The 18,567-nt window shown below is 37.4% G+C and overlaps 1 protein-coding gene across 3 annotated transcripts in view; it reads right to left on the bottom strand.

Moving 5' to 3' along the window:
* The window catches only part of RMND5A (required for meiotic nuclear division 5 homolog A), a 59,038-nt gene continuing 40,471 nt past the window's right edge, over positions 1–18,567 (bottom strand). The window contains exons 5-10 of one of the 3 annotated variants that reach the window (XM_006917720.3): positions 10,620–10,786; positions 9,736–9,901; positions 7,395–7,497; positions 5,583–5,737; positions 4,316–4,403; positions 1–3,844 (exon numbers count right to left, since the gene is read on the bottom strand). In XM_006917720.3, coding sequence (XP_006917782.1) covers positions 4,340–4,403; positions 5,583–5,737; positions 7,395–7,497; positions 9,736–9,901; positions 10,620–10,786 — 655 coding nt within the window. In that variant the 3' untranslated portion in view covers positions 1–3,844; positions 4,316–4,339. Of the gene's footprint in view, positions 4,404–5,582; positions 5,738–7,394; positions 7,498–9,735; positions 9,902–10,619; positions 10,787–18,567 lie in introns of all 3 variants that reach the window. The other 2 variants (XM_025050887.1, XM_006917719.3) reach the window with 2 other exon arrangements.

Below are 18,567 nucleotides of genomic sequence, written 5' to 3'. Positions count from 1 at the left end.
TTTGTGTTAAATCAGGTTTATTGTTAGCTTTATTGCCTATAGTCTATAATATGCAACTTTATTGTGCCTTTGCAAACAGGATACATTTCTTAAAAAACTGATCAAAATTTTCCATACATATAGCTCTATATAATAGATTACAGTGCAACACTATTCTTGTTACATAATTATAGAAATACTATAGAACCCAAGAGCACAGGGTAAGCAAAAGAAATACAATCCTGAGCCATCTGATCAAGATGATTTGATGAATCCTTTAAGTTTAGAGAACTTGGAGGAGGGAAAAAACATGCACACTGCAGTCATGAGCAAAATACATTAAATACCTGTTTCTTGCTAGACACGGGTGGGGATAACGGTGAATTTCAAAGACATGCACACTCACTCACGCTCCCATTTTTTTCTCCTGCTTCCCTCCCTCCCCCAATACATTCACTCCCACCCTTTCCCAAAAGAAAAGATCAGGCACTAAATCCTAGTGAATCCCACAAATGTTTGTTGGAGAATGTTAAGTGACTGCTAAAATAAAAGTGTAGGTCCTCACCCATAACAGGAAACAAAGCATGTGCTCTAAGTCAACTCCAGCTTCTTCCACCTCTTTGGAAGTAAATGAAGCATATGCTTACTACAGTTTAAAACTACAGAGGGAAATGTCTTGAAAACAAAACTCTGTTTTCTCTCCCTATGTCTTGAAGTAAAATCAACAGTGGAAAACTTGACCTAAAACTAGTTGCCTCATCTGTTACTAAAATACATTTGTCATTCTAGTTTTGGTATCTATTCAATTATAGTTCAATAAACAGTCCATGAAGTTTGTACTTGCTTATGGTAAACACTGCAGTACCAGATAAAACCTGCGACAGCTGGACAGGCTTACCAAGTACTGAAGGTATGTATGTGTTTCTTGTTAACATTCCCTCAAGACCACAGCATTCCAGTATTACCGAAGATAGTGTATGTAAAGTAATGAAAGGTATTTGGTTTGTCTTCACCTTATACACCTTAGTGATGAAATTAACTAAACTATGCTTCCATTTCTTCCCTGAAAATAACCTGAGTCTTCTGACTAAGCGAACTGACCAGATGGACTAGCAGTTGACTCAATCAGAGGTTGAGCTGGAAAACCAGAGGGCTAATGTCTACCAGCGGCTTGTCTTGTGCGGGTAACCAAGAGTTCTTGGTTTTTGTAGTATCTATTATCCCAAAGGCTGAAACCACTGAGGTGGAAATTACTCACAGCATAAAGAATACTGCACGTAAACTGCATAACCTGTGGGACTACCTGGAGAGAAAAAAGGATCCTCATTCCCCACATAATTTGGTGTGGGTTTTAGTGTCTCTGTATACATCGGCTGCCACAGAAAAATCAAAACGAAAGATTTACTTTATAACTTTCTTATGTTCAATTAAATGCTCATACACGCACAAAATACTGACATACTCTATGAATATGAGGTGGCTCTTTTCAAAATTTTTAAAATTAAGAGGCACCAATACCCGTTCATTTATGCATTGGAAGTCTCATACCACCACCACTAAAACAATAGAAATGGCATCTCTGGTGATCACAAAAAGGAGAAAAGATTTAAAGACAACCTTAACCACTGTACTTCAGATTGTACTTGAAAGCATAGATGCTCTGGCTAAACCAGAACCTAAGGATCTAGTAAGGTTTTAGTAGTTTAGCTCAGTCCATGGCTGAAAAACAGAAATGGTTCCCAGAGAAATTTAAGAAACCACTCTGAAATCGTTTTCAATGTAATTATAATTAGTCTGACTGTAAAAAATCTTAGCTCTAGGCAGAACATGAAGAACATCCTCCTACACTGCTGATACCCATAGTGTCAGCAATGATGTAGCCCCGACACCATTAGTGAAGATGTGTCTAGAGCAGGAAAGACAACATGTTGTATTTCAGTATCTTTGGTTAAGGTCTGGCCTCTTCAAATCCACCTCTCCTTCACATTTAGTCACCAATGACTTTTAAATCCATGCATCTAGTTAAAGGTCACAACAAATAATTTTCACATTTAATTGTTAGATCAAGAGTTTCAAAATTTTTGGCCTTAATCCTGTCCAGGACTATAAGGACCTTGCACAGAAAACTGTAAAATCAAATGCTTCAGTTAAAGCATGTTCCTTTTAAAGTTCCATGAGCTTCACAGAAAACTGTCAATAGGATTCCCAACACTGAGAGAGGGACAAAGCAGAGCTCTGGCTTTTGTCTTTGAAAGTAGCCTGAGACAACTACGTGAGTCGCTGGCCACCAAAAATATTTACCACCAGCCTCTAAAGCAACATCTATATAGTTCGAACCTTATGTAAAACCTACATGCTATGTAGGTGTTTGAGGTGGAAAGGTGAGAATAAATTGTAAATAAAGCTAAATCTGCCCTAATGAGAAAAAGGTTTTTTAAAAAAAGATGCTCTGGGTTTATTTCAAAATAAAAAATATATAATAAACCAGTTTTACATCCTTAACCAGAGTATTGTATTGAATTCTCTACCTTCCCTTTGGAGTCCAAAGAGCTTCTCTCTGCTTTGTTCCTTCACTGCTTTAGTAGAGAGAGGTGAAACTTTAGAGAGGGTTCCCAAAGGAAAACAGACACACTGGGAAAAAGTTGCCGTGAGGCTAAGACCAAGGCTGGACAAAGCAAGCACTCTGAACGGGCTAATCACGATTCCCGGCCAACTAACCTATGTGACCCACAGCGGCCCTCAACATAAGCCTGACCAGAACTTCGGTCAAACAGGGCTTTCCGCAGTACCCTTCTAACCTTACAAACCCCAGCTCTCCCATGTAAGTAAGCATTTCAGGATAAGCCATTCAGGCTGGTACACTACTGCAAATGCTGCCATTTTCCAATTAGCACCAAATCTGTTCTCTTCCCGCCCCCCCCTCAAACTAAGCCAATCTGTAGTTTAAAATGTGAAGTGTCATGGTTCTCTTTGATTCTGTGCTTTCTTCTTTTTTCATTTTCTCATGAAAGTTTTCCTATATTGATGTTCGTTTCCATGTCAGATGAAATAAAGTTGCAAAATATTTGGTGATTTTCATACATCATTCTTCTCATAATGAAGTAACTTAAAGGGTTTAAGTCGGAATTATGTCCACAGAAGTCTTTTTCCATGTAGTTCATCATACAGAGAAAGACTCTTACACATGGCTATTTCTGGATAGTGCATTAAATGAATATACCTCACAAGAGAAAAGATCATTATGTGTATCCATTAGAATAATATACAGATTCACAGTCAATGAGATGATACACGCTGCAGGAGAGGCAATGAACAGTATACTATTCAAATACAAAAACAGCAATAAACATATTCTGTACTACAGAAAATGTGCTAGATTCTAACTTTCAGGATTTAAAGTAATGAGTTGGTAACTGCATTTTAGGACTGGAACATGCTTCTTCCCTTTCAGATGCACAATGTTTGATGCTGGTGTACACACACACATACACACACGCACGCACACGCAACACTGTGTCTGCAATGATATACAGCCAAGTCCTGAAGGCCAATTTCAGAGAACAGGGCTACCAAGACCAAGAGAGCAAATATCAACTTAAAAACACTTCTACCTTCAGAATTTCATTTTATTGAGCACACTTTTAAAACAAGCACCTCTTGGCAATAAAAGCAAAGAAACAATAGTACTCCTTCCACTGTTATAGCGGAAGACTTCTCACACCAACCTGCTAAATTCATGATGGAATTTTAAACAGGTAGCCAGGCTACCAGCAGAGCTCAAATGCAGGCCTGCTGACTTCTCAGTGAGAGGTGGAGCAGAGAAAAACATCAAAAAGCAAATTTGGAATCTATCACAGCTTTCTTCCTTAAGCAAAAAAAAAAAATGCAAATTAGTTTTATAACCACAATTCAGTTTTTCCAAAGAATTTTCATTTACTTATGTATACATAACAAAAAATAAAACCTTTTCACAAACATTCTCAAAGCTTACAATTATCAAGTAAATGACAAAAGTAAAAGCAGGAGAAATACTAAACACATGGCAGGGAGGTCAAGTTCTGTTTCTGCTCTTAAAGAGTAAAAAAATCACCATATAATTAAGTACAAAAACCTGCATTGAATGACAACTGCTGGTGTATTTACTTGATCAAAAATGAAGACCAAGAATATAATAAAGCCCTATGATAATATTCATCTGGAGCACTCCCCTCAGTGTGTGTGCACTAAAATGTTGGCAAAGTTTCTGGAGCATCAGCTTATATAAACACGGGAGTCCTTGGTTAGCTGCATTAAATGGAACGGTCTCTTCTGAAATCCACAATTCAGTTTCACTTACAAATTGCAAACTAAAATCATTTCTTCAGAAAAATATCTGTTTGGCATCTCCTGGACTTTGTTCCATTGGACAATATGGACATTTTAATCTAAAGACAAAAAAAAAAACAAAACAAAACATACATTGAATCAAAGAACAGGATCAGTAATGAACATTCAATATCATCTAATTATAAAATGTCTTTAACAATTAAACACACACAGACTCAGACACATGTCTGTATTTTGAGGGTTAACTGTGCCTTCCCTTAATATAACCAGCTTTGAAGGGTCACAAATAAATACCATCTAAGGCAGACCCTAACCTGAAAGGCCCTTTTTCAGCAGAAATAAATAAAAATTGTTTTGTAAACAAAAGACAATTGTTCTGAAAACCGCTTTTGGGGGTTTCAAAAGTAAATTCAATTTTTCTTCTCCAAGGTTTAGGTTGCACCTATCTCCAAATGAATTTCAAAACTACTGGTCACACAATTCACTCAAGTGCAGCAAATTCGATGCCAGCTGCTGAGCCTACAAGGCATGTAGCTTACCGAGAGCAACCAACATGCCTTGTTGTAGGGCACACAAAACCAGCATGGTTCACGGTTTGGGAAGGGCATAAACACCTTCGTTACATGCCAGGGCCTCCTCTTAAAGGAAAGACTTTACTATACTGGGTCTGAAATAAACGCTGGTGAAAAATTTTCTAGCTGCCTAAGCTAGAAACAGACTTCTGGAACTTTTTTTAAGTTGGGTTCATGACGTATACAAATTACGCATGTATATATCCTTGAATTAGCAATTTCAATTCTATCATTTTTTTTTAATCACATATAGATAGGGTAATTCACTTTACAATAATAAAAGTTAAATGCTCACCAATAAGGAACTGGTTAAATGATCATTATTCCCATATAGAAGAATACTCTACAGCTTTAAAAAGAGAACGAAGGCTCCTTCTGTAGAATATAAAAGATCTCCAAGATATACCACTAAGTGATAGAATAGCATATAGTATGTTACACGCTACCATTTGTGAAAAAAGGAAGGAGGAACAACATTGTGTTGTCTACCCAAAAGAGTTAAAGATCATGTTTATAAACCTAATCAACAAATTCATGAACAAATTAAAAAGACTGACAAAAGATCAGAAACCACGATGCCAAATGAATAGTTACAAAATCTATTTCTAAATTTTAATGACATTTATTTGCCCTCATTACTTCTTATCCTCCCATTAAGTTACAAAAGAAAATTTTTTACTATCATTTAAAAAGTCTGACACTTACTTGCTACCATTAAACATTTTATTCAGGGCATCTCTTGATATAATATGACCACAGACCAATTTCATTGGTGGATTGTTATCTGTTGTTTGCTGACGAAGAATGGGACAGGCAAATATTGAGTGATACCAGCACTTTTTACCAAGGTCCACTTCAATCTGTAAAAATGTAAAAAGGCCCAAGTTATATCTCAGAACACCATCATATTAGTATGCACTGTGCAGCAAACAGCATTTATCAAATCTATTCATCTGAATGTACCTTTTTACAGTACTCTTCTAACTCAAGGAATTCAAGTATTACTTTATGATTCTAAATTAACCTTCAAAATTATTTATAATACTACTTTCAAACCAAATTCTGATGCCTAAGAGTTAAGAGTAAAAAGCAAAACAATGCTCTAAAAGTCAGTCTTGAAAGTTCATCAAGTTATATCTAACAGCAAAACCCATTCCTGAGTGCTTTTTAGCACACTTAGCTAGGTGATAAAATTCAGTAATTCCTTTAAAAGCAAGCTAAACATGGTTTACTTCTGTGCGAACTTCAGATCTGAGTTTTCCATGTTTTGTGTGTAAGCCCAGAGAAACCACCTGAAACAAGGGCTTTAAGCTAAAGTTCAGCAGATCTTTTCACAATTTGCACATCAGAGGCCACAGCACTTACATCGATTATTTCTCTTTGCAGTGAACAAAACAAACAAAAGCTATGAAATCATCTAGCTTGCAGCTGGCATGTGATAGAGGCTCCTCTAATGCCAATTGTTTTCTTTTCTTCAAAATCTAAAATGGCTATCACTTCAAAGAGTCTACACCCAGACTCTTTGAAGAAAGCTGACAAAGTGTAACAGAATAATCCTGAGAAAAAATGGCCAGATCATCACTTTCGATTGCTTTATTACTTGACACACAAATCTTAGGTGAATTCAGATTTCAGTAGTGCACAAGTGTCAGAAATGCTAACAACATGAACTTGGGAAACTGCCAGATTCTTGTAGGTACCGGCCTCAGCAAAGCTCAAATGAGCAGCAGCAAGCAGGGGTGCTTGCTGCTTGTGTCCTGACCACACTCAAGACTGGGGACGCACCTGTGCTTTGAATCAAACCAGATCTCTGAAGAGAAGCTGGAGCAGCCAACAGACAGTTAGTTACTAGCTGGAGGAACCAGTAAGGGCAGATAAAGCTGTGCACAGATGTGGCAGAAAAGAAGCAAAAGCCAAATGCATGTCACGTTTTAGCCCTTTAGGGTCTATGATACAACCATGCAGGAATAATTCCCAAAGTGATAGTGCCTACTGTCAAGAGGCCTGGCAGAAACTGCTACAGTGACCTTTGTCCCTACTATGGTAGCAAAACTTGACTTCGATAAACTATGTACTTATATAATTAGCATTAGAAAAATATAACCAGCACAAACCTATGATCTCATAAATATCAATGCTTATGATAAAACTAAATCAAATTGATTCACTGCTTTTATATTTTAAAAAAATCATAGTACGAGTGGTTTGCCAACTACAATGCAGAACATACTGCATGCTACAGCATACCCCACCCTCCCCACTTCTGATGTCTTCCTTCATTAGCTTTCATTACCACTCAAAGTCAAAATTTTAAGAAGGCTCCTCTAGTGCCTCCAATTTGTACTCACTCACCATTTCTATTATTTAATCATGTCACCACATACATAAAAGAAGCCCTATCAAAGAGCTACAATAATGTTCCCCAGTTAAAAGGCAAGACTGACATTTTAAACCCTTAACATGCACATTCTTCTAATAGCAAGAAAGGTAAATAACCAATAGAAAAATGGAACTCACAGGTAATTCATCTTTCTGGTTCCAAACTCCAGTGCACTGCCTCTGCTCAATCACAGCTTTAATATTAATTAAAGCTGGCAGCGCCACACACCCTGCAGAGAAACTGGGAGAACAGAAGAGGAAATGTCAATGCCAGTATCAGGCCAGTGTCAGGCAGCTTGGGCCTAAGAATATTGATTCCTCCAGACTGTGTGCGGGGGCCCTGGACACCGGGCACAGAGCTCTTTGCTCTGCTAAATTAGTACACACACACAAATAAGTTTTAAATTATATAAATCCACCAGATTTAATGGACTCTGCATACCATTCATTAATGACATTGTGACATTTTCTTGCACAGTTCCTTCTAGACTGGGATTCACCCATGTCAAGGGCACAAGTACTCAGATCTAGAAGCGCGAGCAGTCAACCCTCAGCTGAATCCCTCTTCAGGACTGCCCTTGGCTAAAAAAAGCCACCTGACAAGGGTCACAATTGATGAATGCTCCACACAGATACAAAAGTCTAGCCCTGTTGTCCCAATTTGGGACAACTCCACAGGCCCATTATAGCTCCAAAAGCTCCTTAGGGATGGGCTTTGGTGAGATGGCATCACATTCCAGCTTCTCCCTCTACCTAATCCTGCGGCTTTCATTCCCCCATCAGGGTGGATCCCAATAAATTTCATGTCAATCTCCATCCATTTCAGAGTCTGTTCCCCAGAGAAGCTGACCTGTAGCCTGGTCATGCATTATAGTTAAATGGATGCGAGTCTTTTATTCTCAGATGGAACACCCTGTGGGATGCAGACTGTACCTTATTTGTCTTCATATCCCACACACTGCCTGGAGCAGAGAAGAGATTCAAAACACTTGAGGAATTAAATGAATAGAAGAGCTAAAAAAATTATTTTCTTAAAACAGTTAAACTTTTTGGTTTCAGGACTCCTTTACGTGCTTAAACATTAGAGATATCAAAGAGCAATTGTTTTTATAGGTTATATCTATCACACTTTATTATATTAGAAATTAAAACCAAGAAACTTTAAAAATATTGATTCGTTTAAAAATAATTAAATATTACGTTACCATAAATAACATTCTTATCAAGATCTCCATATTTTCCAAACCAAAAGTAACTTTGTGAGAAGAGTAGCACTGCTTTACATTTTTACAAATCTCTTTAACGCCTGGCTTAACAGAAGACAGCTGAATTCTTAAATTTTCCTCCATATTCAATCTGTAGCAATGTGTTCTTTTGGTTGAAGTAAATGATGTAGCCTCACAGAGATATGTAGTAATTTAATTGCCTTTTCAGATAATTGTGATATTCTTTAATGCCACACCAAAACTCAACAAATAGTTTCTTAAAGGCTAGTTGCGCAGTGGAATCTAAATCCCTATCAATGAATTTTTTGTACCCTGCTACATTAAAATCCAATGGTCTGTCTCGTACTTTGAATCTTTTACTGAAGCATGATTTAGTGAGATCATAATGAATTAAGATCTTCAAAGTGTTAACACATCTCTTATGATATCAAAAAATCAATTTCATTAATTATCACGTCCAATCTCATCAGAAAAGTCTTTAAGTACTGGGGAAGCTGTCAAGCTCACAGTGGCCCTACAAGTTTTCCAAAAGTTCTACTTTAGCTTAAAATCTTGAATTTTATCATGGCAAAAGATACTGTCAGTTGTTTTCCTTGATGTGGCAGGCTTTGTTCCTTTGAAAAAACCTGAGTGTAAGTAACTACAGTTTGTCTTTCAGTGATTCTTTCAAGTAAAAACTGTGTTCCATGAAAAAAGCAACCAACTTATTAGCTCTTAAACAACATACGGGTGGCTTTTTCTGGAGACAATCACACTTTAGAATGAAGCTGAAGTCTTTTATGTGAACTTTCTATTCCGTGACACAAAATATTAAAAAGATGTGTACTCGAATGTCAAGATTTAATAAAACTAATCATTTTTAATGTTTTGTCAAGAACATCTTGAGTAAAACGAGCATGTCTTAAACTGCAAGTGTGTGGTGGTGAGGAACACTGGATTTTGAGTCCACTGCCCCGATCTGTGCTAACGCTCAAGCACTTTAACCCACCATTGTTTCCGCACCACCTGTGCACATGTCAGTACAGTGGAAAAGGCTCTCAGAGACCTCCAGAGGTTCACAGGCTACACTTTGAGAACCACTGCTCTAAAACTGTCACTGTCAATTGCGACAATCTTTTGAAATACTAACTGCATTCTTCTTCAGAAAGATAAACACTCTCTCTCTTGGCTTTAAACATCAAGAACTAGACAACATTATGAAGAACTGACCAATCTGGTACATATTTCAGTAACGGAGAGGCCAATTTCCATACCTGACACTGAGAGGGGACTCCACGGAGAGCCCCAGGAGGGCACAGGCATCCCGTGTAAAGATGTCACAGATGTCAGCCCACTGGTTTGCATCAAGCAGGTGAACATATGGTGAGTTCTCAATCCCTTGTCTCAGGTACACGAGGCTTCCCATCAAAACCTGAATGTCTAAACAAAAGCAGCAGCGACTTGGAGGTGTGAATGATTACACCTGAAATAGAGCTGGCTTGCAGGTAATAGGTTGAGAAAGGTGAGAATACCCCCAACTGACACAGCCTAAAATAATTTATTAACAATGTCTTCTAAAATTCTAGTCCTTAAGCTTGGTTTCTCCCTTCACTCTAAATTAAAAAAACAATATAGAGAAAGAGGAGAAGAAAAGGAAAGCACTAAATATTGAATTTGCAGTTATTTTATTCTTATACATAGCATAGTATAATCACCATTATCTCGAGGAGTAACAATTATGTTATAAATGGGGCCATCACATATCTTTGGGTGCAGAAATAGCCAGTACTCATACACTGACACTAAGAGTTAACTGCTGCCATCCTGGTGCACCCTGAAACACTTTGTTGTTTCATAGCAGCAGCACTGGGGGGGAGGAGGACCAGAGGGAGCAAGTACATACTTCATTCTTTCTCATGTCTCCTCTTAGTTTAATACAGAATCCCAAAAAATGCAATGTCTCTTTCTGACTTTTCACTCATGAGTCTTCAATATTTTATTTTTGTTCCAGAGCCAGTCAAAGCTTTTGCTGTGATTATTATCTATAATTGTTTTAGTTTATTAGCAAATATGTATTAGATCTAGTTAAGATAAACTTAAATTCCAGTGGTGACTATGGACCTATTCTAAACATAAAAACATCTGACTCCAGACTTACCTTTTTGATGATTTAGGGCAAATGGCTGAAAATTTTTAGCATATTGTAATGCCTCTCGCTGATTTGTAGTTCCACCCATTAATAAGCTAATAAAATACAGTCTGTGTAGCTTAAATTCCAAGGAGCTGTTCTGGGCTATAAGCATTTCTCGGTTTGATACCGCCCATCTAAAGAAAAAGCAAAAAAGATTTTAACAATAATTAAGAGCACAGGCAAGGTGTGTTAAAAACTGAAACCTAACAACATGAAAAAAGAGTTTGGGCTGCCATCTTGTGGGAGTCAGTGGTAACATCACTCCCTGGGCCCAGAAACTTTTATAAATAAAGTAAATTATAACAATTAAACTAAAGAGGCTTTTCAGCCAGTGGAGAAAAAGTAAAAGTATGTTAAATGACAACTACATATTTAGTAAGGTTTTACACTAAGACATGATTGACTCTGATGAGCACAGGACAGATCTGGAATTGTACAAGGCCATACTTTGAAGCAGGTGTCAGCAATGAGACTCATTACTCAGCTACCTAGAACCACTACTCTTTTGTTAAACTGACATGTTTATAAATAAATCACAAGATTCTGAAGGGGGAACACCTATCTTCAAACTTTTGTTAGGTGCAAGATGTTGTGCTACTCACATCATTAAAAACAGTAAACACAGGTATTTACCCTCAAGGTGCTTTCAGACTAATCAGGCAGATAAAGCTACATAAACATCATATGTCGTATCACACTGTGCCAAAAATATTTATACAAACATAGTGCTAATGAGAGAAAAAACAATGTTTTCACATTTCTTAAAGTCATTTTTCCTGTCAGTTTTGAATAATCCAAAGTACAGTGACTCGGGCCTCTATGGTACACAGCTGGAATAACCAATCTTAAACTGGGACTACCAGTTCAGGTGAGCACTAACGTAGAAAAGTACACCAGCCAGCTGTTAAATTCAATTTAGCAATCAAGTGGTAAGAAGCATTATTTTATGTCTCTAAACATATTAAGATGTAAAAGCTGTTAGTATCACATTCTTCTTTAATCTGACCTTTAGTTGGACAAATATTCTCTACCTAACCCAGTTTGCCAGAACCACTGAAATCTGAACTGGGTGTGAATAAAAGTCTGAGTAACTACAACTATAAGAGCAAAATGCTTCAAATTATTCACAATGAATCAGCTGACTGAAATTAGACTTTACAGAGTTACACTTTCACTGGATCCTATCCTTCCTGAAAAGGGCTGCACATGCATATGAATATTCTTTAGCTTGTTGACGCATCCATATTTTGAGTCAAATCATGAAGCTTCTCTGACCTCAAAATCAAAATGATTTTTAAAAACATTGATTACCCAGATCTTGGAAATACTTGTATTTAAGTAAGCCTTGGATCCTTGCCTGGCACTAAGATGAATGCAGTCAAGCTGCAACATCAGGTCTGATAAATCCTCTGACACCAACAAGGTACTTCCAGCAGCTATCTTTTGTGACTGCCCAGCACCAATCGTCAGTATCAAAAGTACTGTGCTTCTGGCAGTCTCTAGTCTATTAGTCACCTTCTTGACTTCCAAATCCAAGGAGTGCATTTAAATCAGGTCATTTACCTAAAATTTATCCCACCCCCTCACTCATAAAAGCTTAACTATGTTTTCCTACTAATAAATAAAAGAGGCAAGAAACCTTTTTTTCCGCTTTTGATATGCGGTATATGCGTAAAAGTTTCTAAAGTCAAAGAAGGGAGTTAATAGAGTAGCTACGAATTTTAGTAAACGATGAAATCCAGCAGAAAAAGGGCAAAGTCTACAAGTGGGCAATTCACAAAAGAAAACAATCTATTTCACTGTCATAGGCAAATGTTCATGATATAATGTTAAAGGGCGGGGGTGGGGGAAGGTGTGATATATAGAAAAAAGTAACTCTCGTCACCAACATTTTTAACAGTAATAACTCCCAGGAAGTTGGACTTCATGCATTACTTATCAGCCACTACAGCATGGGCTATGATTAACCGGAACAGCAACTACTGGAGGAGCACCAGGGGACTTAAAACAACCAGGAGGATATACCAACAAACAGTAGCTAACAGCAATCCAGATGACAGTGATTTTTAAAATAGTCTGTGTGTCCTATGTTTCCCAAGTTTTCTATAATAAAAACATATTACTTTTACATTTAAAAAGGTAATAAATTTTTAAGGTAATGCTAAAGTAAACAAAACTTTATTTCCCTTTTTCATCAAAAAGCTAACAGTAATTGCAAATTACATTTCTTAAAAGTAATCCAAGCTTTTCAAGTTTTAAACATATATGCCCCATTTTTTTAAACTTGGAGAGGTGTTTATTTAGACAATTCTTTAATATACTACTTGAATTTATTTTTATACATTTTCAATTTGTTATAAACAAGGCTAATAATCATAAAAAATTGGCATTGCAACTTCCTGTTCCCCCCACCAAGAAATTTTTAGAAAAGTAAATGATATTCATTACAAAAGGTAGCTGAGGCAGTAAAGGGAGAATGCAAAAACTCAGATTCATAGAATACAAGTTTTCACATGTTTCTTAGTCATATATTTTGTTATTCCATTTTGAAACAATGTTATATTCATTTCACTTCTGAATATTATACTAAGCCTAAATATCACAAGGCGAGGGATTAGAATAACTATTTCTAAGCTTTTCCCTCCCTGGCAAAAAGTCATTTTCTAAATTAAGGATGCTATTTCCCAGTTTTACCCCCTAAACATGTAAGCACATTTATATATTAAGGTGAAATCCTTGCCTGATAGGACCTCTCCCTCATACTCCCAGGACTGTACCTAGGCAATCACCATTTGTATTTTCTTGACCTCAATTCCTTGGCTACAATTAACTGGCCAGATAAGCATAGCTTTTAAAGTCACTATGTGTTGCCTCCTAATAAGAAAGTTCATATAGCTTTACCTCCTTTATGACAACTTCATGATCCTACATCTTTTGTTGTATAAGTTCCTGATGGGGTTGCCTTCCATGACAATCACTGGAACATCCTCCTTAACTAATCTTTGGATCTGGGTACAAATTTCACAGCAGCATTCTTATCCACACTAGCATCCCCCACAGATAATTTAACATTAGTCAATTCATGATGACTTTTGAAATAATGAAACCATTTTTTATTGGCAGGAAACTTCTTCAGTCTCCTTACAATTACTGTTTTGTTTCAATGAGGCAACTTCATCACATTTTGGCCTGAATGTTAGCCAAACTGATGGAGCTTTTTTTTTTTTTTTTTTTTGTCTTCAATCCAAAGTAGAAGTAAACATTCCATCATTTAAACCATAAGGAGCTTTGTGTTCCCAGTACAATTTAAATTAAGGGTGCTGAAGCAACTCTACTTGGTTTTCATAGTCACAAAACTTTTTCAGTATGCTTTGTATCATGGTTTCATGTAGGCCTAGGTCTCATCCTAGCTTCACTTTGCTGTCATCATTTTCAAGTTTTTTAATCACACTCAATTACACTTCTAGCAATTCAACTTTGCTGACCAAGTCCCTCTCTTTCAATTATTCCATTTCAGTAATATATCACATGGGTTTATCATGGGGAGATGAGGAGCCAACACAACTACATACTTGCCGTCTGAGGGTGAATGAGTGATAAACAGTGACCAATCACTGACAGACTTTGAAAGAAGTGATGTGATCATGATGCACAACTATTATTTATGTTGTGATGTGTGGACTGAAGAGTTGGCACAGAGAAGTTTGTATTTTATGCAATTATTCACAATTAATGTATCACGGTAATTGAAATTTGAACTGTGTCATTGGGGAACTGGTGTTAACTAAACTTTGGTAAGTGAAATTTGGGCACATTGGAATTGTGCAGAGAGGACAGCCCAGAGGTTCAACAGAAGAGAAGAACACAGGGATCTTAGAGGCAAGAGGTTACTTTATAAAGACAAGGAAGGCTCACAGTGGTACAACAAAGAAAAACATAAATTTGAGGAACCGAGCGAGTCAGGGTGTCCATGGTCTATTTTCATGAAACTCAAAGAATTAGAAAGAAAAGATTAGTTTTGTATTTTTCACCAAAATCTCTGCCCCTCCACTCTTTTTTTTTTTTTTTTTTTAATGAGGAAGGGCTCGGCTGGAAAACCCAGGGGTTTATGTCAGGAGGGGAAATTATGCCGCCACTAGGTGAAAAAAGCAGTGGCTGGCCAACAGGATAAATTAAAGGCATTTGTTATGTGATATGAAGAATTAAAGGAGGAAAATAGGCCCACTGAGAATAGAATGGAAGTAGAGAAAGGTATAGGCCAAAAAAAACATGCAAACATATTCAAATAATCTGATCTAGAAACTAACATTACCATCAATAGTGATGTGTCCAGGTGAACTAAAGCCAGTCCAGATAGAAGACTTGCTTGTTCCCGCTATGAAATTAGAAGACTTTCTCCTAACATAGGTGCTAGTTAATTTTTGCAACAGTACAGACACAAATTGAGTAGCTGAGAATAGAGTTGAAAAATTCAAGGCCCAGGTTCAATTACCACATTGTCTACAATTTTCCTAATAATCGCACCATGCACTGAACTTTAGATGTTCCTTATCTGAAACTCTCACATGGCTCATCGCACAATGTATTTGGTAGGAGTTTCTGGTCTTTTAAGGATATTTGATTTATGGAGCAGATATAGGATAGAAGATAGTCACTGCCTTAATTAACCTCATAAAAACCAAATCCAAACCTACCAAGCACACAGAACTACAAAAGCACAAAAATATAATCAGCACCAAAAACTTAACCCACTGTCTTACAAAGCAGTAGAAGTATATGACCAGAAAGAGAAAAAAACAGACATATTAGGGTACAGAGTTCTGTATTCTGGATAACGGCATTTCTAGCAGAAAACGTTTGATTTTTAATTTTTAAAAAAACCAACCACCACTATACTACAACCAGCAAGCTAACTAAACATTCAGTTAAGTTATAACTTTACTGCGACTTTTAGAAATAAATTCTACTCCCTAATCTAAGGCTATGAGACTACTGTCGACTTTGGAACTATTCCTTGTTTAGAGAAGCACTGTAGGCAAAAAAAATGACACCCAGTAAAGTCACCAATGTCACGATCATCTCTGTTTACCGCCACTGGATCCTCCAGACCTTTTGGGCCTCTTCCATAAAAACACCCTGAAACAAAACTACTTACTTAGAAGCAACCCACATTTATACAACTGTCACACAGAAAAATCAAGCATTAATTATCCTAATTCTTGGGTCTCTGAAAAGACTTGGCACATTGTTAACCTCATATTTAGAATATCCATATTATTCCAAAAATAATCAAAACAAGATTCCATCTTCGGAGTTAGCTGTTCTCTTCCAGAAACCTAACTGACTGAATTAGTTTTTTTATCTCTCTCCTCTCACAATTTCGCCAGTCTTTGTTGTTGTCTATTTCTGGTAATAACGAAATAAAAATGCCTCTTGCAGAGACGAGGCAAAATGGCGTAGATGATAGAGGTACTTTGCTCATCCCTTCTTGCGACCACATTAAAGTTGTGACAGAAACACGGAGCAAACAGCAAGCAGAATCGCCTGAGGTCTAGATGAAAAGAAGCCCTACAACTAGGAGAGAAATAAAAAATCACCCTGCAACAGTAGGAGGTAGGAGGGGGTAAAAATACAATGCTGCCCAGTCCTGAGCAGCTGAGAGGGACAGAAGCTGGCATTTGCAGACAACTCTAAAAGGGCTGTGTCCATGAGTGGACTTTTCACGGTGACAGACCCACTTGCTCTGAGCACCAGTGCTGAGGTCATTTGCTCAGGGGCACCAGGTTCTTACAGGGGGATACTGAGTTGTTGGAGCATGGGCTGAAAGCAAGGCTTTCTCCCAGGCAGAAGTGCTAGTGATATCTATTGCTCTTCTGTTGAACACTCCCCACTCCTGATGTGCAAGACACAGCAAACTGGATAAGAGAGGGTGCTCCGCCTACAAGATTCCCTGAAACTCTACCTCCAACCCGCGGCCCCACCAAAGCCACATCCAGTTGTGTCCTCAGTGAGTCCTGTGCCCTTTGCTAGCAGCTCCAAGCCCCAACTGGTAGCAGCTGGCCTTGGTTTCTGACATGGCCTCTTGAGGCAACTATAAGCACAGCCCCTGTGGACTGCTGCTGACTCTTACCAGGTGGCCCTGAAAAGGGCACAGGCTGGGGCTTAACTTGGTCTGCAGTTGAATCCCTCTCACTCAGGACTGTGCCACTGGACACCTACTACACAAAGCAATGCTAATAAGACCGGGAGATTTAGGAATTTTGTTTAGTACATAGAAAGAGACACAAAAAGGCAGCCAAAATGGGGGAACAAAGAAGGTTCCATATGAAAGAAAAGAACAGAGCTCCAGGAAAAATGGGGGTCAAGTAATCTACCAGATGCAGAGTTCAAAACACTAGTTATAAGGATACTCAATGAACTTAGGGGAAGTTAGATAAACTCAGTGAGAACTTTAATAAAGAGATAAAAAAAATCCCATAAAAATGAAAACGGAAATGATAAAATGGAACCAGTCAGAAACGAAGAATATCATATCTGAGATGAAGAATAGAGGAAATCAAGAGAGTAGAGGAAATCAAGAGAGTAGAGGAAGGGGAGGATGGAATCACTGATATAAAGGATAAGGTAGTGGAGGGACACCCAATGAGAACAGCAAGGAAAAAAAAATCCAAAAATAATTTAAGGAGTTTATGGGACAAATATAAATGTAATGATATCCACATCATAGGGGTACTTGAAGAAGAAGAGAGCAAGAAGTTAAAAACCTATCTGAAGAAATAATGATGGAAAATTTTCTTAACCTGGTGAAGGAAAACATACAACCCTAGGAAGCCCAGCGTCCCAAAAAAGATGAACCCAAAGAGGCCCACAGCAAGACGCATCATAATTAAAATGTTAAATACAAAGAGAGAATCTTAAAAGCAGCAAGAGAAAAGCAGTTACCTACAAAAGAGCACCCATAAGACTGGCAGCTGATTTCTCAAAAGAAACTTTGCAGGACAGAAGGGCTTAGCACAAAATACTCAAAGCAATGAAAACTCAAGACCTACAACCAATATTACTCTACCCAACAAAGCTATCATTTAAAGTCAAAAGACAGATAAAGAGCTTCCCAGATCAAAAAAAAAAAAAAAAAAAGCTACAGGAGTTTATCACCACCAAGCTCATCACCAACAGTTTTACAGGAAATGTTGGAGAAACTTCTTTAAGAAGAAAAAACATATACCAAAAACATGAATAAAGAATGGTAATAACTATATACCTATCAACGAGTCCCACAAATGGAAAAGAATTAAGTGCTCCAACCAAAAGGTGGCTGAATGGATAAGAAAACGAGACCCTTAAATATGCTGCCTACGAGAAACTCACTTTAGAATAAAAGGCAAACACAGACTAAAAGTAAGGGGATGGAAAAAGACATTGCATGATGGACCTAGAGGGTACTGCACTGAATAAAGTGATTTCATGTACATGTGGAATCTAAAGAACAAAATAACAACAACGGAAACAGACTCAGATACAGAAAACATTTTGAGGGCTACTAAATGGGAGGAGGGTTGGGGGAGACAGTGAAAAAGGACAAAGGGATTAAGAAGTACAAATGGATAGTTACAAAATAGTCATGGAGATATAAAGTGCAGCATTAAGTGTGGTCAACAATGTTGTAATAAATATCTAAGGGGGAAGAGGGGTACTAGATTTAGTGGGGTGATCAATTTATGAGTTATATAGATTTATAATCACCATGCTGTACAACTAGAACTAATATATTATTGTATGCCAACTACAGTTGAAAAAACTCATTGAATTGTACACTATAAATATGAGCAACTAACTGTCTATTACATTTCAATAAAGCTGTAAAAAATACTCCACTACAACCTTTCACAACACTTTTAAAGGCTTCTGAATATCT

Source organism: Pteropus alecto, unplaced genomic scaffold (genome assembly GCF_000325575.1).
Source record: "Pteropus alecto unplaced genomic scaffold, ASM32557v1 scaffold117, whole genome shotgun sequence".
NCBI classification, from domain to species: Eukaryota; Metazoa; Chordata; class Mammalia; order Chiroptera; family Pteropodidae; genus Pteropus; species Pteropus alecto.
This window is presented reverse-complemented; position numbering and strand designations above follow the sequence as displayed.